General features: G+C 40.1%; 2 protein-coding genes across 2 annotated transcripts; both read left to right on the plus strand.

Annotated features, from left to right (window-relative positions):
* The first annotated feature begins 1,391 nt into the window (after positions 1-1,391).
* LOC115518693 (olfactory receptor 8S1-like) lies at positions 1,392-2,354 on the plus strand. Its single transcript, XM_030322249.1, has one exon. The coding sequence runs from the start codon at positions 1,392-1,394 to the stop codon at positions 2,352-2,354; it is 963 nt and encodes a 320-aa protein (XP_030178109.1).
* A 15,031-nt stretch (positions 2,355-17,385) lies between these two features.
* Positions 17,386-18,333, plus strand: LOC115518694 (olfactory receptor 8S1-like). The gene has a single exon (XM_030322250.1). The coding sequence runs from the start codon at positions 17,386-17,388 to the stop codon at positions 18,331-18,333; it is 948 nt and encodes a 315-aa protein (XP_030178110.1).
* The last annotated feature ends 6,603 nt before the right edge of the window (positions 18,334-24,936 follow it).

The following is a 24,936-nucleotide window of genomic DNA, read 5'->3' on the forward strand; positions in this document are numbered from 1 at the left end:
AGGGCACCGGGGCAAGTCTGGTCTGACCAGTTCATGCCTGATTCTGTAGCACAGAGGTAGCAGAACCACCTGGGCAATGCTTAAAATATCCATCACAGAAAAGACCAAGTAAAACAGGTTCTCTGGGGGCGCCTGGGTGGCGCAGTCGGTTAAGCGTCCGACTTCAGCCAGGTCACGATCTCGCGGTCCGGGAGTTCGAGCCCCGCGTCGGGCTCTGGGCTGATGGCTCAGAGCCTGGAGCCTGTTTCCGATTCTGTGTCTCCCTCTCTCTCTGCCCCTCCCCCGTTCATGCTCTGTCTCTCTCTGTCCCAAAAATAAATAAATGTTGAAAACAGGTTCTCTGCTGGTAGAGAAATTACTTCAAAAATTGAGTAATCTTTAAATACCAACCAGATAAGTTTATAATTATTCAGAAGCACTGTAGAATTAAAAGTTCTGGTCATAGGCTTATATAGAGGAGATGCAAATCCTGACTGTTCAAACTGAGGAACTGAACAAGTCCTATGAATCTGAATTTTTGGGGTGGGGGAGGGTTAATCTTAAAAATATAGATTAGAAATCTCCTTTCTTTTTTTTTTTTAATGTTTATTTATTTTTGAGAGAGAGAAAGGGAGCATGAGCAGGGGAGGGGTGAAGAGAGAGGGAGAGAGAGAATCCCAAGCAGGCTTTGAGCTGTCAGCACAGAGCCCAGTGCCAGGCTAGAACTCACTAACAATGAGATCATGACCTGAGCCAAAATGAGGAGTCAGATGTTCAACCAACTGAGCCACTCAGGCACTCCCAGCAATCTCCTTTCTTAACCCCATTTCCCACCACATGCATATACTTACACACACATACATTTTGAAACTGTCCTTGGAATTAAATAACCAAATACACTAGAGAGAGACACATGAATGGTAGAAATATAATAAATATAGCATGATATTATAAAGTAATATCGAACTCTTACAAGCTTTTGAATGGAGAGTGAAACACTGTGTGAGTCAAGAAACCAGAGATGATTAGAATCACTTCTCCAAGAAGTGTATTGGATATAGTTTGACCAGTAGTATTGTAGGTTACCATCAAAGGACAGTTCAAGGAGATGAAACCATTCAGTCATAGACTAAACTGAAAAATTATATGAAGGTCTCCAGAGTTATTTGTGGGAGAGGAGCCACAAGAGTACTAATGGTCTGGTTCAGAGTTCGGGACCTGTGAGGTTGGCAATCAAGTGAGGGAAGAATCCTGGGAGGGAGGGAGAGTAGATGTTTTAAAAATCTGTGTAAAAGATGAGCACACTGAAGATGTGCATACATGGAATAAAGTAGAGATTCTGAGGTGGCACAAAAAGAAGGTGAATATTTCATGCTTCTTTATGCTTTCATTCCAGTGGAACATCTTCCGTCATGGTCTTAGGAAACCACAGCACCATCACAGAATTCATCCTCCTTGGGCTATCTGCTGACCCTCACACCCAAATTCTCCTCTTTGCATTTTTCCTGGAAATTTACCTCCTGACCATCATGGGGAACCTGATGATCATGATGGCGATTATGACTGATTCCCATCTCCACACCCCCATGTACTTCTTCTTGAGTCACCTCTCCTTCCTGGATCTTTGTTTAACTTCAGTCACTGTGCCCAAGATGCTGGAGAATCTCCTGTCTCAGAAGAAATCAGTATCCATAGAAAGCTGCCTTGCTCAGGCATTTTTTGTGTTTTCCATCGCAGGGACTGAAACTTTTGTGCTCTCTGCCATGGCCTATGACCGCTATACTGCCATCTGCTACCCCCTGCTCTATGACCAGGTGATGAGTAAACAGTTGTGTGGGGGTCTGGTATGGGTCTCATGGGGACTGGGCTTTCTGGATGCTCTCATTAACACCCTCATGGCTTGCAATTTGGACTTCTGTGAGGCTCATGTCATGCCTCACTTCAGCTGTGAACTGCCATCTCTATTCTCTCTGTCTTGCTCTGATATCGCCACCAACTTTGCAGTCCTGGTGTGCTCTGCCGTCATTCATGCCTCTGGAACCTTACTCCTGGTCTTCTTCTCTTACACCCGTATTATCTCCACCATCCTGAGCATCACCTCCACCTCAGGCAGAAGCAAGGCCTTCTCCACCTGCTCCTCCCACCTCACTGCAGTGAGTTTCTTCTATGGATCTGCTTTTCTTCGCTATCTCATGCCAACCTTAAGTTCCCCGCTGGAGTTAATTTTTTCCATACAGTACAGTGTGGTCACTCCTCTAGTGAATCCCCTTGTCTACAGCTTGAAGAACAAGGAAGTAAAAGCAGCTCTGAAAAGAATGTTGCAAAAAGGTTTACAACAGCTCAGAGAGCAGAGAACAGGTAGATTTGAAGGCTGAAACAGAAAAGGTACCAGATGAGCCTGAAGCATCTCGTAGCAACAGAAAGGAAGCACTCAACAACAACAACAACAAAACCCACAATGATAAGGGTATGTTAAAGGGACACAGGAGCCAAATGAAAGAGACCCGGGTGACTAAGGATGGGACAATTTGAGCAACAAAAGAAACAACATAACATTAGATTATAACCAAAAGCATAAAATCAATACCTATTATACTAATATAAATAAATAATTGAATAATGAAATAAATGGAAGAGAACAGAAAATCTTCCTCTCAGAAGAATTCCAAATAACTTAGGTAGAAACTACACTCTCAATGAAGTGTAGAGCGTACCTGCCTACTCCTTAAATGTGGTATTGGACCCCTTCTAAAGAATACAGTGTGACAAGGGGGAAAAAAGTGGAGAAACCTGACAAATGCTACCTAAGACAAATGACCAAGGTTAATATCAGCAATGGTTAAGTCATGTTGATAGTATGTACCTTTGATATGATGTGATGACTGACAATGGTACTTCACTTCTGTGGTCCTCATCTCCCAAACCCATAACACTAATATAACCATGAGAAAAACATCAAATAAAACCAAATTGACGGGGTCTGGACAAAATATCTGACTAGTACTCCTTAGGACTGCCAGTGTCATCAAAAACAAAGTCTGAGAACTATCACAATCAAGAGGTGCCTAAGGATACAAGAATTAAGTGTAATGTGCTCTCCTGGATAGAATCTTAGGATAGAAATTGGACTTTAGATAACAACTAGGGAAATATGAATACATTATGGACTTTATTAATAATTTATCAATATGGTTCATTAATTATGATAAGTATACCATACTAATGTAAATAAAATGTTAATAATAATGAAGACTGGGTGGGGATATATGGGAATGCTCTGTACTATCTTTGCAACTTTTATATAAATCTAAAACTATTCTAAAATTAAAATTTTATTTAAAAAAAATTCTCCTTCTTGATCTTAGTCGGAAAGCTCTCAGGTTTTTCCCCATTGAGGGATGGTATTAGCTGTGGGCCTTTCATATAGGGCTTTTATCATGTTTATGTTCCTTCTATCCCTGCTTTCTTGAGGGCTTTTATCAAGAAAGGATGCTGTATTTTGTCACATGCTTTTTCATCTATTGAAAAGATTATGTGGTTCTTATCCTTTCTTTTATTAATGTGATATATCACATTGATTGATTTATGAATATTGAACCAGACCTGCAGCCCAGGAATGAATCCCACTTGATCATGGTGAATAATTCTTTTATTTTTTTTAAGTGTATTTGTTTGTGTTGAGAGAGAGAGAGCACAAATGGGGGAGAGGCAGAGAGAGGGAGATAGAGAGTCTCAAGCAGGCTCTGCACTGTCAGGGCAGAACCTGACTCCAGGCTCAAACTCATGAACTGTGAGATCAAGACCTGAGCCTAAACCAACAGCTGGACGCTTAACTGACTGAGCCACCCAGGCACCCTTGGTGAATAATTCTTTTAATGTACCGTTGAACTTCCCATCTCCAATCTCATCATCCATGGTAATCAATGTTGTGACCAGCACGGATCAGTTAATTCATGACAAGTACCACATGGTCCAAGGCATTCTGAATATTTCTCCAGACTATTCTGGTGGATGGTGAGATATTCTTATGCTAAAGCTTGGGAGGATGTTTTAAATCTTCTAAAATACTTAGAGTAAAGTATCTATTAAAAAAAATAATTCTTTTTTGAAATGGACTACCACAAAAAACATAAGTTTGATATATCATTGTACTTGAAAGCATTTCTCACTTTTTACTCTATCCCTTCTCTGTTGGCTAATTTTATGTCTCAATTTGGCTGGGCCATGATGCCAAGATAGTTGGTCAAACATTATTCTGGATGTTTCTGTGAGGATGTTTTTGGATGAAATTAACATTTAATTTTCACAGATTTAGAGTAAAGTAGATTGCCCTCCATAATATGGGTGGGCCTTGTCCAATCAGTTGCAGGATCCAATAGAACAAAAGGCTGCCCTCCCCTGAGCAGGAGGGAATTCTTCCAGCAGACTGCCTTTAAGCTTCATTTACAACATCAGTTCTACCTGGTTTACCAGCTGATTGTTTCTGGACTTGAGCTGCAGCTCTTTCCCAAGTCTCCAGTCTGCCAACTTCCTCCATCAGATTTTGGAATCACCAAGCCTCCACAATCACATAGGCAAATTCCTTAAAATAAAACTTATTCTATACATGAATACAAACCTACTCTTTCTATTTCTCTGGAGAAGCATGACTAATACACCCTCCTAAACAGGTGCAAGAGGAAGAATTTCCGGTAAACTGTTAGAGGAAAAATTATCCATGATTAGATGCACTGGAGAGGGTACAATGAACAGTTATTCTGTACCCATGTCACCCTCCCCAAAGGGCACAGCTCAGTGCCAAGAGAGACCTTCTCAGCCCATAATTTCTCCCATGGAGGAAAATGGGAGCATGTGAGTAAGCACCTGCCTTCCCCAGCTGTATGGGATAAGAAGGAGGCCAACTTCTTTCTTGCCACCTCCAGAATACTAAGGTGTGCTACGTGACTATGAATGAAGGGCCTTGGAGAACAGCAGCCAGTTGCTCTCAGAGGGCATCAAAGAGACATGGGTCCCACTAACCACTTCACAGATACCACCAAGAAGACAGCCTATGAGCTGCTGGTGATACCTCACCTGTGGATCCCCCCCCACCTGGCCCATGGGCACCCCCAATATTCCAGATGCCTAACACACATACCCTACCACCCTGTAGCTGTCAACCTGTGTGGTCCCTAATGGCAACAAATATAAGCCTTTGCAGACAGCTAGTGAGAAAATGTAGAAAAATGGCACAACTCTATAGGACTAAGAAAATGCATGGATACTGATGCATTCAGCATCGATGCATTCAACACTGCCCTAGGGAAAGCAAACAGGAGGCTGTTGGTACCCACCCTGGCTTTGCAGGATCAAAAAAAGGCAAACAATTTTAAGAATTCTGCCTAAGAGGAAGCAAGAAGCATAGAGTAGGTGTATCCATAGAAAAACTCAGAGAAAGCCTCAAAATACCTAGAAGGCCAACACAAGGTATTTCTCTCCTGAAAGCAGGGCAGTAGAGACTGGAGGAGGTGACTGAGTCTTCAAATGCAAAGACAACACAAGACATCAAGGAATAAGAAAAATCAAGGAAATCTGACACCACCAAAGGAACAAAATAATTTTTCAGTAACCAACACAAAGGACTGGAGATCTATGATTTGCCTTATAAAGAATTCAAAATAGATGTTTTAAGGAAGCTCAATAAGCTACAGGAAAACACAGAAAGACAATTCAACTAAATCAGGAAAATGATACATGAACACAGTAAGAGCTTTCGCAGAAAGATAGAAATTATTAAAAATAATTCAGCTTCTTCTGGAGCTGAAGAATACAATGAATGAAATGAAAAATGAAATAGAGACCATCAACAGCCAACTGTTTGTTATCAGTAAGGTCAACAGTAGACTGGTCAACAGTAGACTATTAGTAGTTAAGTTTAGGAGGAGTCAAAAGCTATATGCAGATTTTTGACTGACTCGGGTTGTTAAAGGGTCAACTATAAATAAAATCAGAAATGAAAGAGGAGATGTTACAATTGATACAACAGAAAAACAAAGATTAAAAAAGACTACTATGAATAATTATATACCAACAAATTACATAGCCTAGAAGAAATGGAGAAATTGCTAGACGTATATCACATGCCAGGACTGAGTCATGAAGAAATATAAAATCTAAACAGACCAATAACAAGAGACTGAATCTGTAATCAAACCTCTCAACAAAGAAAAGCTTATGACCTGATGCTTTTATTGTTGAATCCTACCAAATATTAAAATAAGAGGTCATACCAATCCTTCCCAAACTCTTCCAAAAAACTGAAGAGGAGGAAACATTTTATAATAACAGCATTACCCTAATACCAAAGCCAGACAAGGATACTACAAGAAAATTACAGGCCAATATCCCTCATTAAAATAGATACAAAGACCCTCAATCAAACACTATCAAACTGAATTCAAGAACACATTAAATGGATCGTACATGGGGCACCAGGGTGGCTCAGTCAGTTAAGCATCCAACTTCAGCTCAGGTCATGATCTTATAGTCTGTGAGTTCAAGCCCTGCATCGGGCTCTGTGCTGACACCTCAGAGCCTGAGCCTGCTTCAGATTCTGTGTGTTTCCCTCTCTCTCTGCCCCTCTCCCACTCATGCTCTGTCTCTCTCTCCCTAAAACAAATAAATAAATAAACATTTTTTTATTTTTTATTTTTTTGTTAACGTTTATTTATTTTTGAGACAGAGAGAGACAGAGCATGAACGGGGGAGGGTCAGAGAGAGAGGGAGACACAGAATCTGAAACAGGCTCCAGGCTCTGAGCTGTCAGCACAGAGCCCGATGCAGGGCTTGAACTCACGAACTGCGAGATCATGACCTGAGCCGAAGTCGGCCGCTCAACCGACTGAGCCACCCAGGCGCCCCAAATAAACATTTTTTTAAAAGGATCATACACCACAATCAAGTAGGATTTATTCCAGAAATGCAAGAATGGTTCAATACTGAAGATCAAAAAACATGATATACACCACATTAACAAAAGACAGAAAACCTATGATCATCTTAATACATGCAGAAAAAGAACTTGACAGTACTGAACATCGTTTCATGAAAAAACTCTCAACCGATAAGGTACAGAAGGAATGTACCTCAACATAACAAAGACCATATATGGTAAGTCCATAGCTAATATCACACTTAATGTGAAAACAGAAAGTTTTTCCTCAAAGAATAAGATGAAGACAGGGTGCCTACTCTCACCATTACTATTCAACATAGTTCTGTAAGTCTTAGCCAGAAAAAAATGGTAAGAAAAAGAAACAAAAGGCATCCAAATTGGAAAGGAAGAAGAAAAATTGTTTCTGTCTGCAGATGAGGTGATCATACATATGAAAATACTAAAGACTCCACCAAAAAGCTATTAAACTAATCAATTAATTCAGTAAAGGTGCAGGACACAAAATCAATATATAAAAGTTAGTTTATGGTCAACTAATCTTCAACAAAGCAGAAAAAAGAATATCTAATGGAAAAAAGATGGTCTCTTCAACAAACGGTGTTGGGAAAATTGGACAGCAACATGCAGAAGAATGAAACTAGACCACTTTCTTATACCACATATAAAAATAAATTAAAAATGGATGAAAGAGCTAATGTGAGACAGGAAACCAGCAAAATCCTAAAGGAGAACACAGGTAGCAACCTCTTTGACCTTGGCCATAGCAACTTCTTACTAGACAGGTCACCAGAGGCAAGGGAAACAAAGGTAAAAATGAACTATTGGAACTTCATCAAAATAAAAAGCTTCTATACATGGAAGGAAACAATCAATAAAACTAAAAGGCAACTAATGGAATGGGAAAAGATATTTGCAAATGACCTAATAAAGGCTTAGCATTTACAAATCTATAAAGAACTTAGCAAACTCAACACTAAAAAAACAAATAATCCTTTTAAGAAATAGACAGAAGGGGAACCTGGCTGGCTCAGTCAGTTAAGTATCCAACTTCGGCTCAGGTCATGATCTCACAGTTCGTGGGTTCGAGCCCTGTATCGGGCTCTGTGCTGACAGCTTAGAGCCTGGAGCCTGCTTCAGATTTTGTGTCTCCCTCTCTCTGCTTCTCCCTCACTCACACTCCCTCTCTCTCTCAAAAATAAATAAACATTTAAAAAAATTTTTTTTAAAGAAATGGACAGAAGACATGAATAGACACTTTTCCAAAGAAGACATCCAGATGGCCAACAGACATGAAAAGATATGCAACTGATCATCAGGGAAATACAAATAAAAACCACTATGAGGGGCGCTTGGGTGGCTCAGTCAGTTAAACATCGGACTTCTGCTCAGGACATGATCTCACGGTTTGTGGGTTCAAGCCCCATGTTGGGCTTTGTGCTGACAGTTCAGGGCCTGCAGTCTGCTTCAGATTCTGTCTCCCTCTCTCTTCACCCCTCTCCCACTGGCTCTTTGTCTCTTTCTCTCTCTCTCTCAAAAATAAACATTAAAAAAAAAATTAGGGGCCTCTGGATGGCTCAGTCAGTTAAGCGTGTCTTCAGCTAGGTCTTGATCTCACTGTTGCAGCCTGAGTTGCAGCCCTGCAACCAGCTCTGGAGCTTGTTTCAGATTCTCTCTCTCTCTCTCTCTCTCTCAAAAATATACATTAAAAAAAATACATACATATACACAAACACACACACACACACACACACACACACACACACACACACATTAAAGGGGCGCCTGGGTGGCTCAGTTGATTGAGTATCTGAGTCTTGATTCTGGCTCAGTTATCATCCCAGGGTCGTGGGATGGAGCCCCGCATCTGACTCTGTGCTGAGAACACAGAACCAGCTTGAGATTCTCTCCATTCTTCACTCTCTGCCACTCACACTCTGTGTGTGTGTGTGTCTCTCTCTCAAAATAAATAAATAAAAATTAAAAATTAAAAAAAAAATAAACATTAAAAACTTTTTTGTTTAAAAATTAAGAAAAAAACAAAACACGATGAGATATCACCTCACATCTGTCAGCATGCCTAAAATTAACAACAAAAGAACCAATAGGTGCTGGCAAGGATGCAAAGAAAGGGGAATCTTCTTGCACTGTTGGTGGGAATGCAAACTGGTACAGCCACTTTGGAGAACAGCATGGAGTTTCCTCAAAAAGGTAAAAATAGAACTACCCTACAATCCAGCAATTGCACTACTAGGTATTTACCCAAAGGATACAAAAAATACAAATTTGAAGGGGTACATGCACCCCAATGTTTATAACACTATCCACAACAGCCAAGTTATGGAGAGAGCCCAAATGTCCATTGACATATACATATATATGTATATGTATATATATATATATATATATATACACCACATCTTCTTTATATATATATATATATATATATATGTATATATCACATCTTCTGTATATATATATATATACAGAACAAAGGTATATTTTCACAGAAATAGATTTCTTAAATCCTATATACATATATATATACACATATATATAATACATAAAGAAGATGTGGTATATATATATACATGCATATATACACATATATATACATATATACACACACAATGGAATATTCCTCAACCATCAAAATAAATGAAATCTTGCCATTTGCAACAATGTGGATGGATCTGGACCGTATTATGCTAAGCGAAAGAAGTCAGTCAGAGAAAGACAAATACCACGTGCTTTCACTCATATGTGGAATTTAAGAAACAAAACAGATGAATGGATGGGGGAGGGGTGTGGAATAGAGAAAAACAGACCATGAGAGACTCTTAAAGATAGAGAACAAATTAAGGATTGATGGAGGGATGGGCTAGATGGGTGATGGGTACTAAGGAGGGTATTTGTTATGATGAGCACTGGGTGTTGTATGTAATTGATGAATCACTGAATTCTACTCCTGAAACCAATATTGCACTGTGTGTTAACTAACTAGAATTTAACTAAGTAGAATTTAAGTAAAAATTTTAAATTAAAAAGAATTAGTTGCCTTTTTATACACTAAGATCAAGCTGTCTGAAAAGAAAAGAGAACAATCCCATTTATGATTGCATCCAAAACAATAAAAGACTTAGGAATAAATTTAACCAAGAAGGTGAAAGACTTGTGCACTGAAAACTATCAGACACTCCTGAAAGAAATTGAGGAAGACACAAATAAATGATCAGATATCCATGTTCATGGATCAGAAAAATTAATATTGTTAAAATGTCCATACTATTCGAAGCCATCTACAAATTCAGTGCAATCCCTATCAAAATTCCAATGGCATTTTTCATGGAAATAGATTTCTTAAATCCTAAAATTTGTATGGAACCATAAAAGAGTCCACATAATCACAGCAATCTTGAGAAAGAAAAACAAAACCAGAGGCATTATATTTTCTAATTTCAAACTATGTAGCAAAGCTACAGTAATCAAAATAGTATGATATTGACATAAAAATAGACCATTGGAATAGAATCAAGAGTCCAGAAATAAACACATGTATATATAGTGAGCCAACCTTTGCAAGGGCACAAGATTACACAATATAGAAAGGATAGCTTCTGATAAATTGTGTTGGGAAAACTGGATATCCACATGCAAAAAAATGAAACTAAGCCCCTATCTTACACCACTTACAAAAACTACTTGAAATAGATTAAGTACTTAAACATAAGACCATACGACCTGTAATCATAAAACTCCTAGAAGAAAACATAGGGGTTGGGACTCCTGGGTGACTCAGTTGGTTAAGCGTCCCACTTCAGCTCAGGTCATAAGCTTGTAGTTCATGGGTTCCAGCTCCACACTGGGCTCTGTGCTGACAGCTCAGGGCCTGGAGCCTGCTTCAGTTTCTGTGTCTCCCTCTCTCTCTGCCCCTCCCATGCTTACGATCTGTCTCTCTCTCTCTCTCGTTCTCTCACTCTCATTCTCTCTCTAAATATAAATAAATGTTTTTAAAAATTAATTTAAAAAGGAAAACATAGGGATAAAGCCCTTTGATTTGCTCTTGGCAATTATTTTTTTGGATAGGACACCAAAAGTATAAACAATAAAAGCAAAAATAAACAAGTGGAACTCCTATACATCAAAGGAGACAACCAACAAAAAGAAAAGGCAACCTACAGAATTAGAGAAGTATTTGCAAACCATACAACTGTCATGGAGTTAATATCCCAAATACATAAGGAACTTATCCAACTCAACAACAACAAAAAATAATCCAATTTAAAAAAATGGGCAAATCACCTGAACAGACATTTTTCCAAAGACATTCAAATGGCAACAGGTACATGAAAAAATGTTCAACATCACTAATTATTAGGAAAATGCAAATCAAAACTACAAACCTGTTAGAATGGCAATTATCAAAAAGAAAATAGATATGTGTTGGCAAAGATGTGGAGAAAAGGGAACCCTTGGGACACTGTGGGAACGTAATTGGTACCACAATTACAGGAAACAGTATGGAGATTCCTCAAAAATTAAAAATAAAACTACCATATGATCCAGGAATTCTGCTTTGGGCATGTATCCAAAGGAAACAAGGTTAGTATCTCAAAGAGATACCTGTACTCCCGTGTTCATTACAGTGTTGTTCACAATAGCAAACACGGGAACAACTGAAGCGTCCATCAATGGATGAATGGATAAAGATGTGGTATATATATATGCAATTGAATATATACAATGAGAAAGGAGATCCTGCCATTTGCAACAACACAGATGAATCTAGAGGACATTATACTAAGTGAAATTAGCCAGAGATAAAGACAAATACTTTATGATCTCACTAATATGGGGAATCTTTAAAATAAATGAATTAATTAATTTTAAAAAATGAATGCATAGGGGCGCCTGGGTGGCGCAGTCGGTTAAGCGTCCGACTTCAGCCAGGTCACTATCTCGCGGTCCGTGAGTTCGAGCCCCGCGTCAGGCTGATGGCTCAGAGCCTGGAACCTGTTTCCGATTCTGTGTCTCCCTCTCTCTCTGCCCCTCCCCCATTCATGCTCCGTCTCTCTCTGTCCCAAAAATAAATAAACGTTGAAAAAAAAAATTTAAAAAAAAAAAAAAATGAATGCATAGAAACAAAGAGTAGAATGGTAAATGGTGGTCACAAGGGGCTGGGGGTGGAGAAGATAAGGGTGCAAGCCTTCAGTTATAGGATGAATAAGCTCTGGGGATCTAATGTACATCATGATAACTATAATTAATAATATTCTGTTGTATACTTGAAATTTGCTGAGAATAGACCTTAAGCATTTCACCACGCACAGACACAAACATGTAACTATGTCAGGCGATGGATGGGCTAATTAATCTGATTGTGTTAATCATGTCACAAAGCAAAAATATGTAAATCATCACATTGCACATTTTAAATATATAAAATTTTATTTTTCTTTTTTTTAAAAAAAATTTTTTTTAACGTTTATTTATTTGAGAGACAGAGCATGAATGGGGGAGGGTCAGAGAGAGGGAGACACAGAATCTGAAACAGGCTCCAGGCTCTGAGCTGTCAGCACAGAGCCCGACACGGGGCTCGAACTCATGGACCGCGAGATCATGACCTGAGCCAAAGTCGGCCGCCCAACTGACTGAGCCACCCAGGTGCCCCTAAAATTTTATTTTTCAAGTATAGCTCAACGAAGCTGAAAAAGCAAGAAGGAAGGAAGGGAGGGAGGAAAGTACAGAAAAAACACCAGACACCCAGAGTTCTCACTCAAGTTTCCAGTAAGATTTCGAAGTCAAGTTCTGAAGCCAATATCTGAGATAATCTGCAGAGTTTGCAAAATGCAACTTCCCCAATTAACGCATGTAATCTTGGCTTCAGGCTCTAACTCCAGGGAATAAAGGCTGTCGCTTCATCTTTCTCTTGAGCTCCCAAGCTCAGTCAGCCAATAAACTAACTGCATGACCTATAATTGCTTTTCTAGAAGTTAGAGCTAAAAACTACTCTCTTGAACACAGTATTTAGTCACAGAGAAAACTAAATGAAGAGACACCAAGTAGCCGGGCCCGAGATCATCTGAGAGAAATCTCTTACCCAAATTGTACTTGTTGAGCATCTGAGAATCTTTTCACTGTGGCCAGTGGAGACATGGATGACCAAGACTTCAGGACAATCTAAATCTAGGACAGTCTGTCTTCCTGCCCTCACTGTGACTCCCAACTGGAAAAATAAAAATTGCTGTTTTCCCTGGAGTTATTTCATTGAAATATTAATTCTTAGAACCTCAGATAAGTTCTACCTAGAAAAAGAACTACAAAATGCCTTCAGTACCAGAAAAGACAGGAGCATGGTAATATTTTCTATAATTTTTCTGAAAGTTTTTCCCAAATCCTTTCTAGTCACTTTATACTTTTATTAATATCTCTCCTCAGGTCTTCTCTCCCTGCATCTCTGGGACACCTCTTTTCACTTTCTCACCTCACATTCCACTAACAGACACCATTGTATAGCAATGCTCCCTAAAGCATGTGTATATTTCTTGTTATGTTCCAGTGGGCCTTTGTCCTCAAGTTCTCTTATTAGGTAATGAGGAGGTCAGTGTTTACTCAATGAAGAAAGTTAATTATTGGGAAAGGGGATTCCATGAATTTTAGCAGAAAATATCAGAAAATATTGGTGCCCTAAGATATACTCTTTTTTCCTCAATCCTATTTGTGCAAAGAATTCATTCCTCTATTATTACCCATTCCCATTCTGATCTGTGCTAAAATAATTAATGCAAAAAAGTGGGATACATATTTATAACAATTTATTCCGATCATCAGGCCCCTTCTATAAGTACTGAAGCATTTCAGCTCTCTCCTCCTAACTTCACTTATCAATTAAGACTTCAACATTTTCTGAGTTGAACTATACCAGGCCAAGTATCAGGCACCTACCGAAGTAAGTCTCATATTTTGATTATTGGTCCTTAACTACTACTGCTCACCTTGTAAAACATTGGTGGCATCATTAGACCTAAAGACTTGATACTTCATAACTATCTCCATGTACAACCCTTACCAAAACTTATTTTACTTTAGACATAAACTCACTAGGGTAAAAGCAATCTCCAGTGGTGAAATTTCAGCAAAAAGGAAGATAGTGATTATTTATGATGCTATTTGATTTCAACTTTATATTCTACTTCTGTTAAGATGGTCTTTGAAAAAAAATGTGGAATGCTAAATGAGTTTATTTTTGTTGTTGTTGTTCTGTGTGCAGTTCAAGGAAAATTGATAAGCAGTCTCGGAAGAAACCCTTGGGCTGCTCTTCCCACCTCTACCTTTTCAGGAACTACCCCAAACCCCCTACATTCACAACCATTTTTAGATCTGGAACCATTCACTCCAACTTTGGACTGAATTGAATTCACTGTTTCTTCTGGGGGGTAAGTGAGAAGAGTTTGGTATTAGCATCTTATCATTTCCTTAAAGATTAACATAAAGACATTGTCCTTCTTTGAAAGAAGGTATCATTTGTCAGAAGGTCCATGCTTTGAGCCTGGAGTGAGATGGGTCATCAAGTCACATGATGTAGCTGTCTCACTGATAGACTGTGGTGCCTCCATTCCAGGATAAATTTTCAGGTTTTGGATCCACAATGAACAGCTTCTCTAATATGCTCTGTAGATGCTAGAGTATTTTCATACTAAGAATTGGTCCTTATAGCCAGGTCTATATTAGAGAGTCACCATAGAAGAATTGGACCAATTTCTCTGATTTGAATACTAAATACCAAATTCTTAAAAATGTTCACAGTCTTGACTAGAATGGATTTTGTTCACAGTGTTATTTTGTTAGTGTAAAATCCAGGGAAGTTGTTCACTTTCAAAAGAATGTTATGGACTTGCTAGGGGATAGTATATATCATCAGTCTTCCATCCAATAGGATTCCTGAAATGAGCAGGATAGGGCAGTTTAAAATGAGTACTTTGACACCTGATATGGCTGCATTTTATACCTCAGTGAAGAAACAGAAAAATACTGACACATAGTGAGGCAAAGGGCATTTCTGAGAACATTTTGTGACAATATATTAGCATGTGGTGGGTTTTAGTTTTATTTTAAGCTAAACATTCAAACAGATTATAGGTTAACAGCTCCTACAACTCAGATTTAGTATTGTTGTTTGATCATCATAAAGCATATTATGTTGCTAGTTTTTAAAAGACCCAAACTATGATTTATAAAATTTATTGGCATTTTTGCTGGGTACGTTTAAATAAGATAACAGATTTTTTAAAAGCAAGTAAAGTAATGTGTCAAAAAATATTAAGAGTTTTATGGACTCAAAGATAAAATTGATTTTTGCAGATAGTGCTTCTTCATTACTGAATCTTCTTCATTGGTTTGGCACAACCCCCTGGGACTATAGGTTACCCACTGGACAGAATTCAGAGGTAATTCAGAAACATATTCTAAATAAGGGCACAAAGTTTGGGAGGTATATACTTGATAGATATAGTATCAGGGACGGGGAGGGTGGAGAGGAAGTTCAAGACCTAGGAAATTTTACTTCTGAGCAAGATTATGCCTTTTATTGCAAGTCCTATGATTAGACTTGTGTGGTAGACACAAAAAGTAGAGGTCCCAGGAAAGATTTGGAGTTCAAAGGGCAGATCAGAATACTCTAATAGTAGCAAAGCACTCATGAAGATCCCAGGAAAGTCTGCGTATGAACGTACAACCATAGGTTGCATCTGATGAGGAGGAAACAGGCTAGGGGGATTGTCACACCTCAGTAATACTCGGGTAGGTGCATTCACACAACAGTTAACAAAAGTACACTGGAGAATTGTCTTCAACTGCATGCACAGCACAGTGCCTTACAGTGAACAGAGATTCAAAAAACTTTTGTTCAATAACATTATGGATAGGTGGATAGATGGATGGATGGATGCTTAAAAAAGCAAAGTATGGAGTGATCACTATGAAGCAGATATCTGTAGGTATTAGTGATTTCAGAAGGAATAGGCCCTCTTTCAGTCTATTACAGCAAAAAGGAGAGAAATATTCCACCTCTTCTCTTTCTCTTCTAATTCCAGGCCCCCTTAATGCTTTGCCCTTGACCTGAAGTTGACCTTCTGGACCTAGAGATAATCTCCAAGAGTTTTTACTACATAATCTGTTCAATTTTATTTATTTTTGTATTTACTTACTTAACAATGGTTCATTTAAGGTCCATTAAATATTGATGGGGAGGTGAGTTAGAAAATAATTCCTGCCCTCCTTTGAAACTGCACTCTCATTGTAGACATAGGAAACAATACACTCAAAACTAGGTGATAAAGCAAGCTAGTAATATAAATAATGGCAGAACTTACAATGTGTTGATGAATTGTTACCCAGAAAAGGGAAGCAGACAAGGTTTTACGATTCCAGACTAGAAAGAGATTAATTAGAATCTCACATTAGCTTATTTAGCTTTATTTTCATCACCTGAAAAATATGGTTCATGATGATTTTCCCAGAGATTTATGTGAGAACAAAGAAGGAAGTGGTCAAAGAAGAACTCATGGATCAGGTGGCAAATAAGGTGGGAATTTCAAGATAAATAAGATGTAAATCAATTAGTAGAAACACAAAATAGGTCAACCGAAATCAAATCAGAGAGAACAAGAGTGATGGGGAACAAGAAATGCCTACTGGCCTCAGCAGCAGGGCATCTAGAGAACCTTGGGTGATTAACGCTTTGAAATCCAAACTAGGGAGTTTGGCTTTTTCTCTAAGCAGGTCATATAGTGGATCAGCTCTTGTTTACAATCATATGTGGCAGATTCAATTCCTTGCTATTCAAAGAACTGATCAGTGTGGGGATCTAGACAAGTTCTAGGATCACTGGGCTTAAATGTTCTCACCTGTGAAATGAGTTCAGTCTCTTCCCTCACCATCTCCTGCACAAACGCACACACAGTGGAAAACATGTGCGGAGGTCATTTGTACAAGATCAACAGCTACGCAAACACAACTTTGCTATCATTAATCAGATAAGGAACCGTCGGTGGGTTTTGAAGAAGGGAGTAAAAACCAGGTAATGGGTGTGAGCAGAGATCTGCATCAGCCTCTCCAAGACATCTGCTGGAATTCACCTAGCTTCGGGATTGTGTAACTTAGTCGTGGGACAGTTCTCTGGTAGGCCTACGTAGTCGACCATACCCCCACACATTAGCCTTATTAGGAAAAAGTCCAGTGGGGCTGATCCAGAGCTCAGAGACAGCACCGCAGAGAGCCAGGGAGGAGAAGGACTCCATGGAACCATCGAAGGCAGATATGAGGGCTATGAACATGAAGATCAGACCAGGCAGGAGGGATATATAGGGAAAGATACAGGGAATGAATAACAAAGAATAATACCTTCTGCAAACTGTTATGGAAAGGAGAAAATTGAATGGTCTTCCTAAATTTTCTCTAAAGAACAGTGACCATAAATGGCCTCAGGGAATCACAGCCGCATCACAGAGTTCATTCTCCTCGGGCTGTCTGCTGACCCCCATGTCCAGGCTCTGCTCTTTGTTCTGTTCCTGATGATTTACCTTCTGACTCTGCTGGGGAACCTGCTGATCATACTCGTGATCCATACAGACTCTAACCTCCACACACCCATGTACTTCTTCCTCAGCCACCTCTCCTTCCAAGACCTCTTCTATTCTTCCGTCACTGTGCCCAAGCTGCTGGAGAACCTCCTGTCTCAGAGAAAAGCCATCTCAGTAGAGGGCTGCCTGGCTCAGGTATTCTTTGTGTTTGCCACTACAGGGATTGAGGCTTGCCTGCTCTCAGTGATGGCCTATGACCGCTATGCCGCCATCTGCCACCCCCTGCTCTATGGCCAGGTGATGAGTAAACAGCTATGTGAGAGGCTGGTGTGGGGTTCTTGGGTTGTGGCCTTTCTGGATGCACTCATGAACATCCTCCTGGCTTTGAATATGGACTTCTGTGATGTTCAAACCATCCACCACTACTCCTGTGAGCTGCCTTCCCTCTTCCCTCTCTCCTGCTCTGATGTCTCCACCAACTCTGCGATGCTACTCTGCTCTGTGCTCCTGCATGCCATTGGGACCTGCCTCCTGATCTTTTTCTCTTATGTTCGCGTTGTCTCCACCATCCTGAGCATCGGCTCCACCTCAGGCAGAAGCAAGGCCTTCTCCACCTGCTCCTCCCACCTCACTGCAGTGAGCCTGTTCTATGGCTCAGCCATTTTTCGCTATCTCATGCCAACCTCGGGTTCACCTCTGGAGCTGATCCTCTCCATACAGTACAGTGTAATCACGCCCCTGGTGAATCCGCTCATCTACAGCTGGAAGAACAAGGAGGTGAAAGCAGCTCTGAGGAGAATAACGATAAAATATTTACAATGTCTCAGCACGGAAGAGATATAACATGAAGAAAACAGAACAGAACTGCAGCAAGAAATCTCATGACTGACATTAAGTTCCTGATTTCCTATTTTGTCACATGTTGCAATATGCATTGCTGATGCTCCCTTTTGAAAAATCACCAAGGAAAGTGCTGGAAGCTATTTTGCTTGCCATGGCTCAGAATCAATCCTATTCAGACACAGAGCACGTAAGTCAGAAAACCTCAGCTTCACAGTTTTAGTTAATGACATGTCAAGTCATGATTCACATTTTTGAAAATCATTCAAATTGGGATGGACCCTGAAATATTTTGCATCCTGAATGTTTAATTTGAATTAATGTGCCTGGGGAAAGGTTTTATAGGCATAAAAGATCCTGGATCTCTGAGAAAGGGAAAACAAAGATTTGAGCTTTGGGGGGGTGGAGGAAAGGATAATGAATGGGTGGTGGTAAAATGTCTCGAAATAGGCGGAAAGAAAAATGTAGCCAACAGAGGCAAGTCACAATTTACCAGGTATACTAGTTCTCTATTGCTTTCTATTATTGTCATAATAAATTAGCAAAACTTTAGCAAATTAAAATAACGTCCGTTTATTACCTTCCAGTTCTCTAGGTCAGAAATTTGGGCAGACTCGACTGGGTTCTCTGTTTAGGGTCTCACAGGTCTCACAGAAATCAAGCTGCTGGCTGGGTTGGGCTCTTATCCACAGGCTCTGGAGAAGAATCTGCTTCTAAGCTCATTCTGGTTGTTGGCAGAATTCAGCTCCTTGAAACTGTAGGTCTGAGGTCCCCATTTCCTTGCTGGCTGCTGACAGGGGGGTCATTCCCTCCTTATCAAGGCCCCTTCACTTCTCACAGGGCCCTCTCCATTTTCAAAACAGCGTATCGCCTACGTCTCACGCTCCAAATCTCTCATTTCCCCTCCTGCTTCCATCTGGAGAAAACTCTGCTTCTAAAAGGCTCCTGTGATTAGATTAGGCTCACCTGTATAATCTCGTATTTTAAGGTCAACTAATCTGGGCCTTTAATTACATCTAGGAAATCCCTTCACAGCAGTCTCTAGATCTGGGTTTGAATAACAAGAGACTGGGAATCTTGAAGGGCCATCTTTAGAATTCTGCCTTTCATACCAAGTAAACATATAAACATAACACTCCTACCACAAGAATAGCTCATAAAAGGGATCAAAGCTAGAATGAAGTGGACGGAAAGGAAGGGGTGAGAGAAGGGAGAGAAGTGGGCAGAGCAAATAGTGCTTCATAGAGATGGGGAAAGAGTCAGCCTGGAGAGGAGATCATTGAGAAGCTGTCAAATGTAGAACATCTCCTTGTCCCAGAATATGTATGGATATAGGGAATTCACTGCGTCGATGCCTGGGACTGGTAATGAAGAAAGGCTTTGGCCCAGGACTTTAAAATGAAACTAGGGGCGCCTGGGTGGCTCTGTCGGTTAAGCATCCAATTCTTGGTTTCGGCTTAGGTCATGATCTCACAGTTCCTGGGATCAAGCCCCAGGTCAGGCTCCACATTGTCAGCCTGGGATTCTCTCTCTCTCTCTCTCTCTGCCACTACCCCACTCGCTCATGCACTCTCTCTCTCTCTGAATGAATGAATGAATGAATGAAACAAACTAAAATACAGACATAAGTTCCTACCCAAGGCTTATGATGACCTCTTTCCATTTGGGAGGACCAAAAGCCCTGTCTGTGGTCCTTCTCTCTCTGCACATCTCCCACTTCTTTATGTCCCGGTGCCCTGAGACTGCCCTTGCAGAACTCCGCAGGCTTTCCACCTAAAGGATATTTGTCTAAGCCATTTTAGCCAATTATCAATTCTTCTTGTAAAACGTTTTATCCCAATCTATAATTATCAAACGTTAGGTTTTCATATAAGGCAAACATGTTTCAGCCCATTTCAACATTTTGTTTCATTTTCAATCTGTTCTGTTTTGCTTCTTGCTTGAGTACTAGAAATAGTCTTAACTGCATTAGTGTCCAAAATAACAATATTTTCTAACAACCTCGGCAGAGAGGTAACATAGAACCACTAAGGAACTGTAGGTATTCATGACTACCTCTTGGCTTGCAGCACACAAAAGCATAGTAAGAGTTAATATGTTAACAAAATTTTGAAAAGAGTACACACTTGCATGGAAGAGCTCACTACCTCGTGCAAACAGTGCAAAGAAAATGAGTTTTATTTTAATGTTTACTGATTTTTGAGAGACAGAGCATGAGCAGGGGAGGGACAGAGAGAAAGGAAGACACAGAATCCGAAGCAGGCTCCAGGCTCTAAGCTGTCAGCAAAGAGCCCAAGGCGGGGCTCAAACCCACATACCGTGAGATCATGATCTGAGCCAAAGTCAGACGCTTAACCTAATGGACTGAGCCACCCAGGCACCCCATGAAAGCGTTTTATAACCTCCTTCTGAAAACAATCTGCATATGCAAAAGCATTTTTTCTAAGTTACCGTGCCACACTCCCCAAGGACATCAGATTTGGTTTTATTCAGTACTTTAATGTGCTTTGATATGTGTATGTGTAATGTATATTTGATGTCTGCAAAAGCCAAGTAAATTTTAAAGATCTAATTGGCTTTTGGGGCACCTGGGTGTCTCGGTTGGTTAAGCGTCCGACTTCGGCTCAGGTCATAATCTCACCGTTTGTGAGTTTGAGCCCCGCATCAGGCTCTGTGCTGACAGCTTGGAGCCTGGAGCCTGCTTTGGATTCTGTGTCTCCCTTTCTCTCTGCCCCTCCCCTGCTCATGCTCTGTCTCTATCTCTCAAAAATAAATAAATGTTTTTTTTTAAAAAATTTTTTTAAAGATCTAATTGGCTTTATTAATTGATTTATGTCAGGCAGCATCCTATCAGCCAAGTAGAGGGGAGCTCCAAAGGGAAGGTTTTTAAAGGTAGAGAGGAAGTGGAAAAAAGGAAATTATTAGCAAAGAATCCATTGTTTTAGGCAAGGTTGACCTCCTAAGGGGAAAGCTAGGATGTCTTTCAGTAAATTTCCTAGTGCTGACCAGGAAATTCCCACGTTGACTGGTTAAAGGTTACATTTCTGAGGGGTTGAAACTGCAGGAAGATTATTAAGTCTTGGTTTACTGACTTGGGGCCTTAAGCTAAGTGATGCCATTTGGGGCCTGTGATTTTCTTTGTAACACACACACACACACACACACACACACATTTAATGAGCACTAAATATACATTTAATATTATAACTGTACCAAATAGTAATTGTGTGACCAAAACCCATGTTTGGCTGCCCGTCCCTTGAAAGGCCAATTAATACTCAAGAGACAAGTTTTGACTGAAAGGGAATATGAGCTTTATTCGGGAGGCTGGCCACCTTTGGGGAAGGCGAACTCTTGTCCAAAGGCCAGGGTTTCTGCCTGGCCCAGAGATCTTTAAAGGGGTTTACTCAGTTCAGGGAGTGCTCTGGTCTGTGACATTTCTTTATTACCTGCAGACTGGATGATGCCAGCTACAGAGCTATCTCGGTGCTTGGAGGTTGTGCAAGAATTTCTATCTAGTTCCTTGTGCCCGGGGGAGGATTGTGCAAAAAGGTCTGGTTCCTTGGTACCCAGGGGTGGTTGTGCAAGAGTACTCTGTTCTTTCTGCAAAGGAGGGCAAGGTCTACAGATGCACAAAGGGAGGTTGGTAAAGTCATTTGTGTGACCTTAAAAAAGAAAAACATTTTGCTACAAGATTGCTACTGGGCTAATCAGAAAGCCTGTGAGATTTCAAAAAGACTTTCTGGCCTCTGTGACCTGGGAAAATTCTGGTCTTTCATTCCCCAAGGCCAGTGGTCTGCAAATCTCAAAGAAAGTAAATTAGTTTTGTCAGTGATCAAGTGAGCAAGCGAGGAGTGTGTTAATTTGCTAACCCTTAAATTAACTCTTACTTTTTTTAGTTTATTTTTTTTTTCTTGAGAGAGAGAGAGAGAGAGAGAGAGAGAGAGAGAGAGAGAGAGAGAGCAGGCTCCATGCTCCTCGCAGAACCCGACACAGGGCTCAATCCCATAACCCTGAGGTCATAACCTGAACTGAAGTTAACAGACGTTCAACCAATTGAGCCACCCCGGTGCCCTGACCCTTAAACTAACCCTTAACATTGGCTGGAGTGCTGTTACAATTGTAACGAATGATAGATTTAAATGACAACATTGTTTGTTCTAAGACGCTAGCCTTTTAAAAGAATCTTATCTAGCATGCTAAAAAAACAAGACAACATTAATAATATACTGCTTCATTTTATATCTTAATTTGGCTGTTTGAAAATTTTTCTTATAAGTAGGGGAGAATGTAGTGATTAAAACAAAGGGATCCTATCGTAACTGTGTTCATTATTTTCTCTTTCCCTCTTCCCGAATTCTCAAGATTAGCATTTCTTAAGATTAAAAGAAAAAAAGCTTATTAATTCCTTAAACACTGTATGAATCCAAGGTTTCTAAAGTCAGTTCAAATATTTATACCTGTAGGGAGGAAAAAAATCTTTTTCTTCTACCCTTTTAAGTTCATGACTGGGACTCCTGGAACAAAAGACAAATAAACAAAAGGGAAGCACACAAATTCTCTTCTTTTTCAAGTTTTTATTTAAATTCCAGTGAGTTAACATACAGTGTAATATTAGTTTCAGTGTAGAATTTAGTGATTCAGCACTTACATCACCTGGTGCTCATCACAACCCATACAAATTTATTTAAGTTTTGCATGACATGGGAATCTTCATAAGAAAATGAAGACCAGAAGAAACAGTTAAACTCAAGTGGGATATTTTCCCAGGTTTACTGAGATATAATTGAAATATAACATTGTATAAGTTTAAAGTATATAACATACTGATATAATAATATACTTATATACTGCAATTTGTTTTTAAATGTCTCTTTATTTTGCGCGAGAGAGTGACCAGGGGAGGGGCAGAGAGGAGAGAGAGAATCTTAAGCAGGCTCCACGCTCAGCGCTGAGCCCAACGCGGGGCTTGATCTCACAACCACAAGATCACAACCTAGTGAACTAATATCGAGAATCGGACACTCACTTAACCAACTGAGCCACCCAAGCACCCCTGTTTGTTTTAGATATATACTGCAATTTGATTACCCCCATAGATTAGCTAACACCTCACAATGGGAACATGTTGATCAAAACGTACAAACCTGTTTTTATGAAAAAGACTGGAAAGTCATGGAAAGATGTGATAAGACAAAGGTGAGCTAAGTATGGTAAGTGCAAGTGAGGAGAATGGGGATGGGTAGTTAGCAAGGCCTGTTCAGATTCCTCTCTGTGTCCCTTCACTTTAGAAATAAGGACGCCCTTTCCTCCAGGTATAGGGAGGGCACCTCTTACGTGAGAGTTTTATGATCTGTGTCAGGGGAAGATCAGAAAGTCCTTCCTGCACCTGCCATTTCTCAAATTCTTTCGGCATGAAATATTCAATAATCCAAGGTGCTACATTTGGGGAGAGTGATTTCATTCTAGACCATAACTTCAACACAGAAGTTCCAAAAGACCATACCAAATCGAATCATCTGAAGTTTTTACAAATTTCAACTTGTCTAGTTAATGAGTTTCAAATTGGGCTTCAAGCTATGACTTCAGGGAATAAAGGACATTGGCTCCTTCATCTCCTAGGCTGCCAGGCTCAGTTCACCAATTACTGACTGCCTCATCTATATATACCCTTCTCAAGGGTTTTATGTGAGAATCACTCACTTCCCGGATTCTCCTATGACAGTATTTAAAATCAGAGAGGAAATTAAATAAAAAGATGCCCGTGTGGTGCGGCCTATGACCACTGGAGGGAAGCTCTTCAGTTTTTGTTGAGGATTTGATAGTCTTACCACCTATCGAGTAGGAGAGAAAAGGAGGAGCAAGACAGAACTCAGAAAATGCTGGTCTTGAAGCTTCTACCTTTAAGAGTAGCTCTGGTATAATCAGTTTTCTGCTCTCACTGTGACTTCCAAACAGGAAAAAAAAAAAAAAAGGACTGATCGCCTTTCCTGTAACTAGGCTACAGAAACATTTGTTCCCATAGGCATAGAGATCATCCCAGTCCAGATGAGATCTCATCATGAAAAGACCAAAGCGACAGGAAGTCTGAATCACAAAAGGCCTGGAACTCGGTAATGTCCGCTCTGATTGCTCTTCTCTCCTTCCTGGTCCCTATCTTCCCTCTCCTAATCCAGCCTTCTTCTCTTCTCATTAGCTTTCTGTTTGCTGGAGACTGAGCTTCCTGACCCAGAAATCACTTTTTCCATACACTGGGGCCTTTGTCCCATCCAGCTACATGAGAAGAACTCTCTACCCTCAGGGAGTTATGCTGAACATGGGGGTCTGGCATGTCTCGCAACCTGGCTTCAGAGTCTTCCCTGGCCTGGGCTCTAGCAGTTCAGTGAAACCTGGGACCAGCAGGTGGAAGCATCAAGGTCAAGGTGGATGGGGCTAGTAGCGAGTACACACCAGAGTAGATCAGAGTAGACAACAGATAATGGTCACCCTGAGAAAACCCTCTTATTCTAGGATGCCAAACCACATCTACTATAAAAAGTTCATTTTTTTTTTTCGTTTACTAACTCCCCTTGACCCCAGTAAATATTTATGATGTGAAGCACACAG

Source organism: Lynx canadensis, chromosome B4 (assembly GCF_007474595.2).
Source record: "Lynx canadensis isolate LIC74 chromosome B4, mLynCan4.pri.v2, whole genome shotgun sequence".
Taxonomy (NCBI): Eukaryota; Metazoa; Chordata; class Mammalia; order Carnivora; family Felidae; genus Lynx; species Lynx canadensis.

Excerpts from the sequence above, each read along its gene's own strand:
- LOC115518693 (XM_030322249.1), top strand. The coding sequence starts at position 1,392 with ATGGTCTTAGGAAACCACAGCACCATCACAGAATTCATCCTCCTTGGG.
- LOC115518694 (XM_030322250.1), top strand. The coding sequence starts at position 17,386 with ATGGCCTCAGGGAATCACAGCCGCATCACAGAGTTCATTCTCCTCGGG.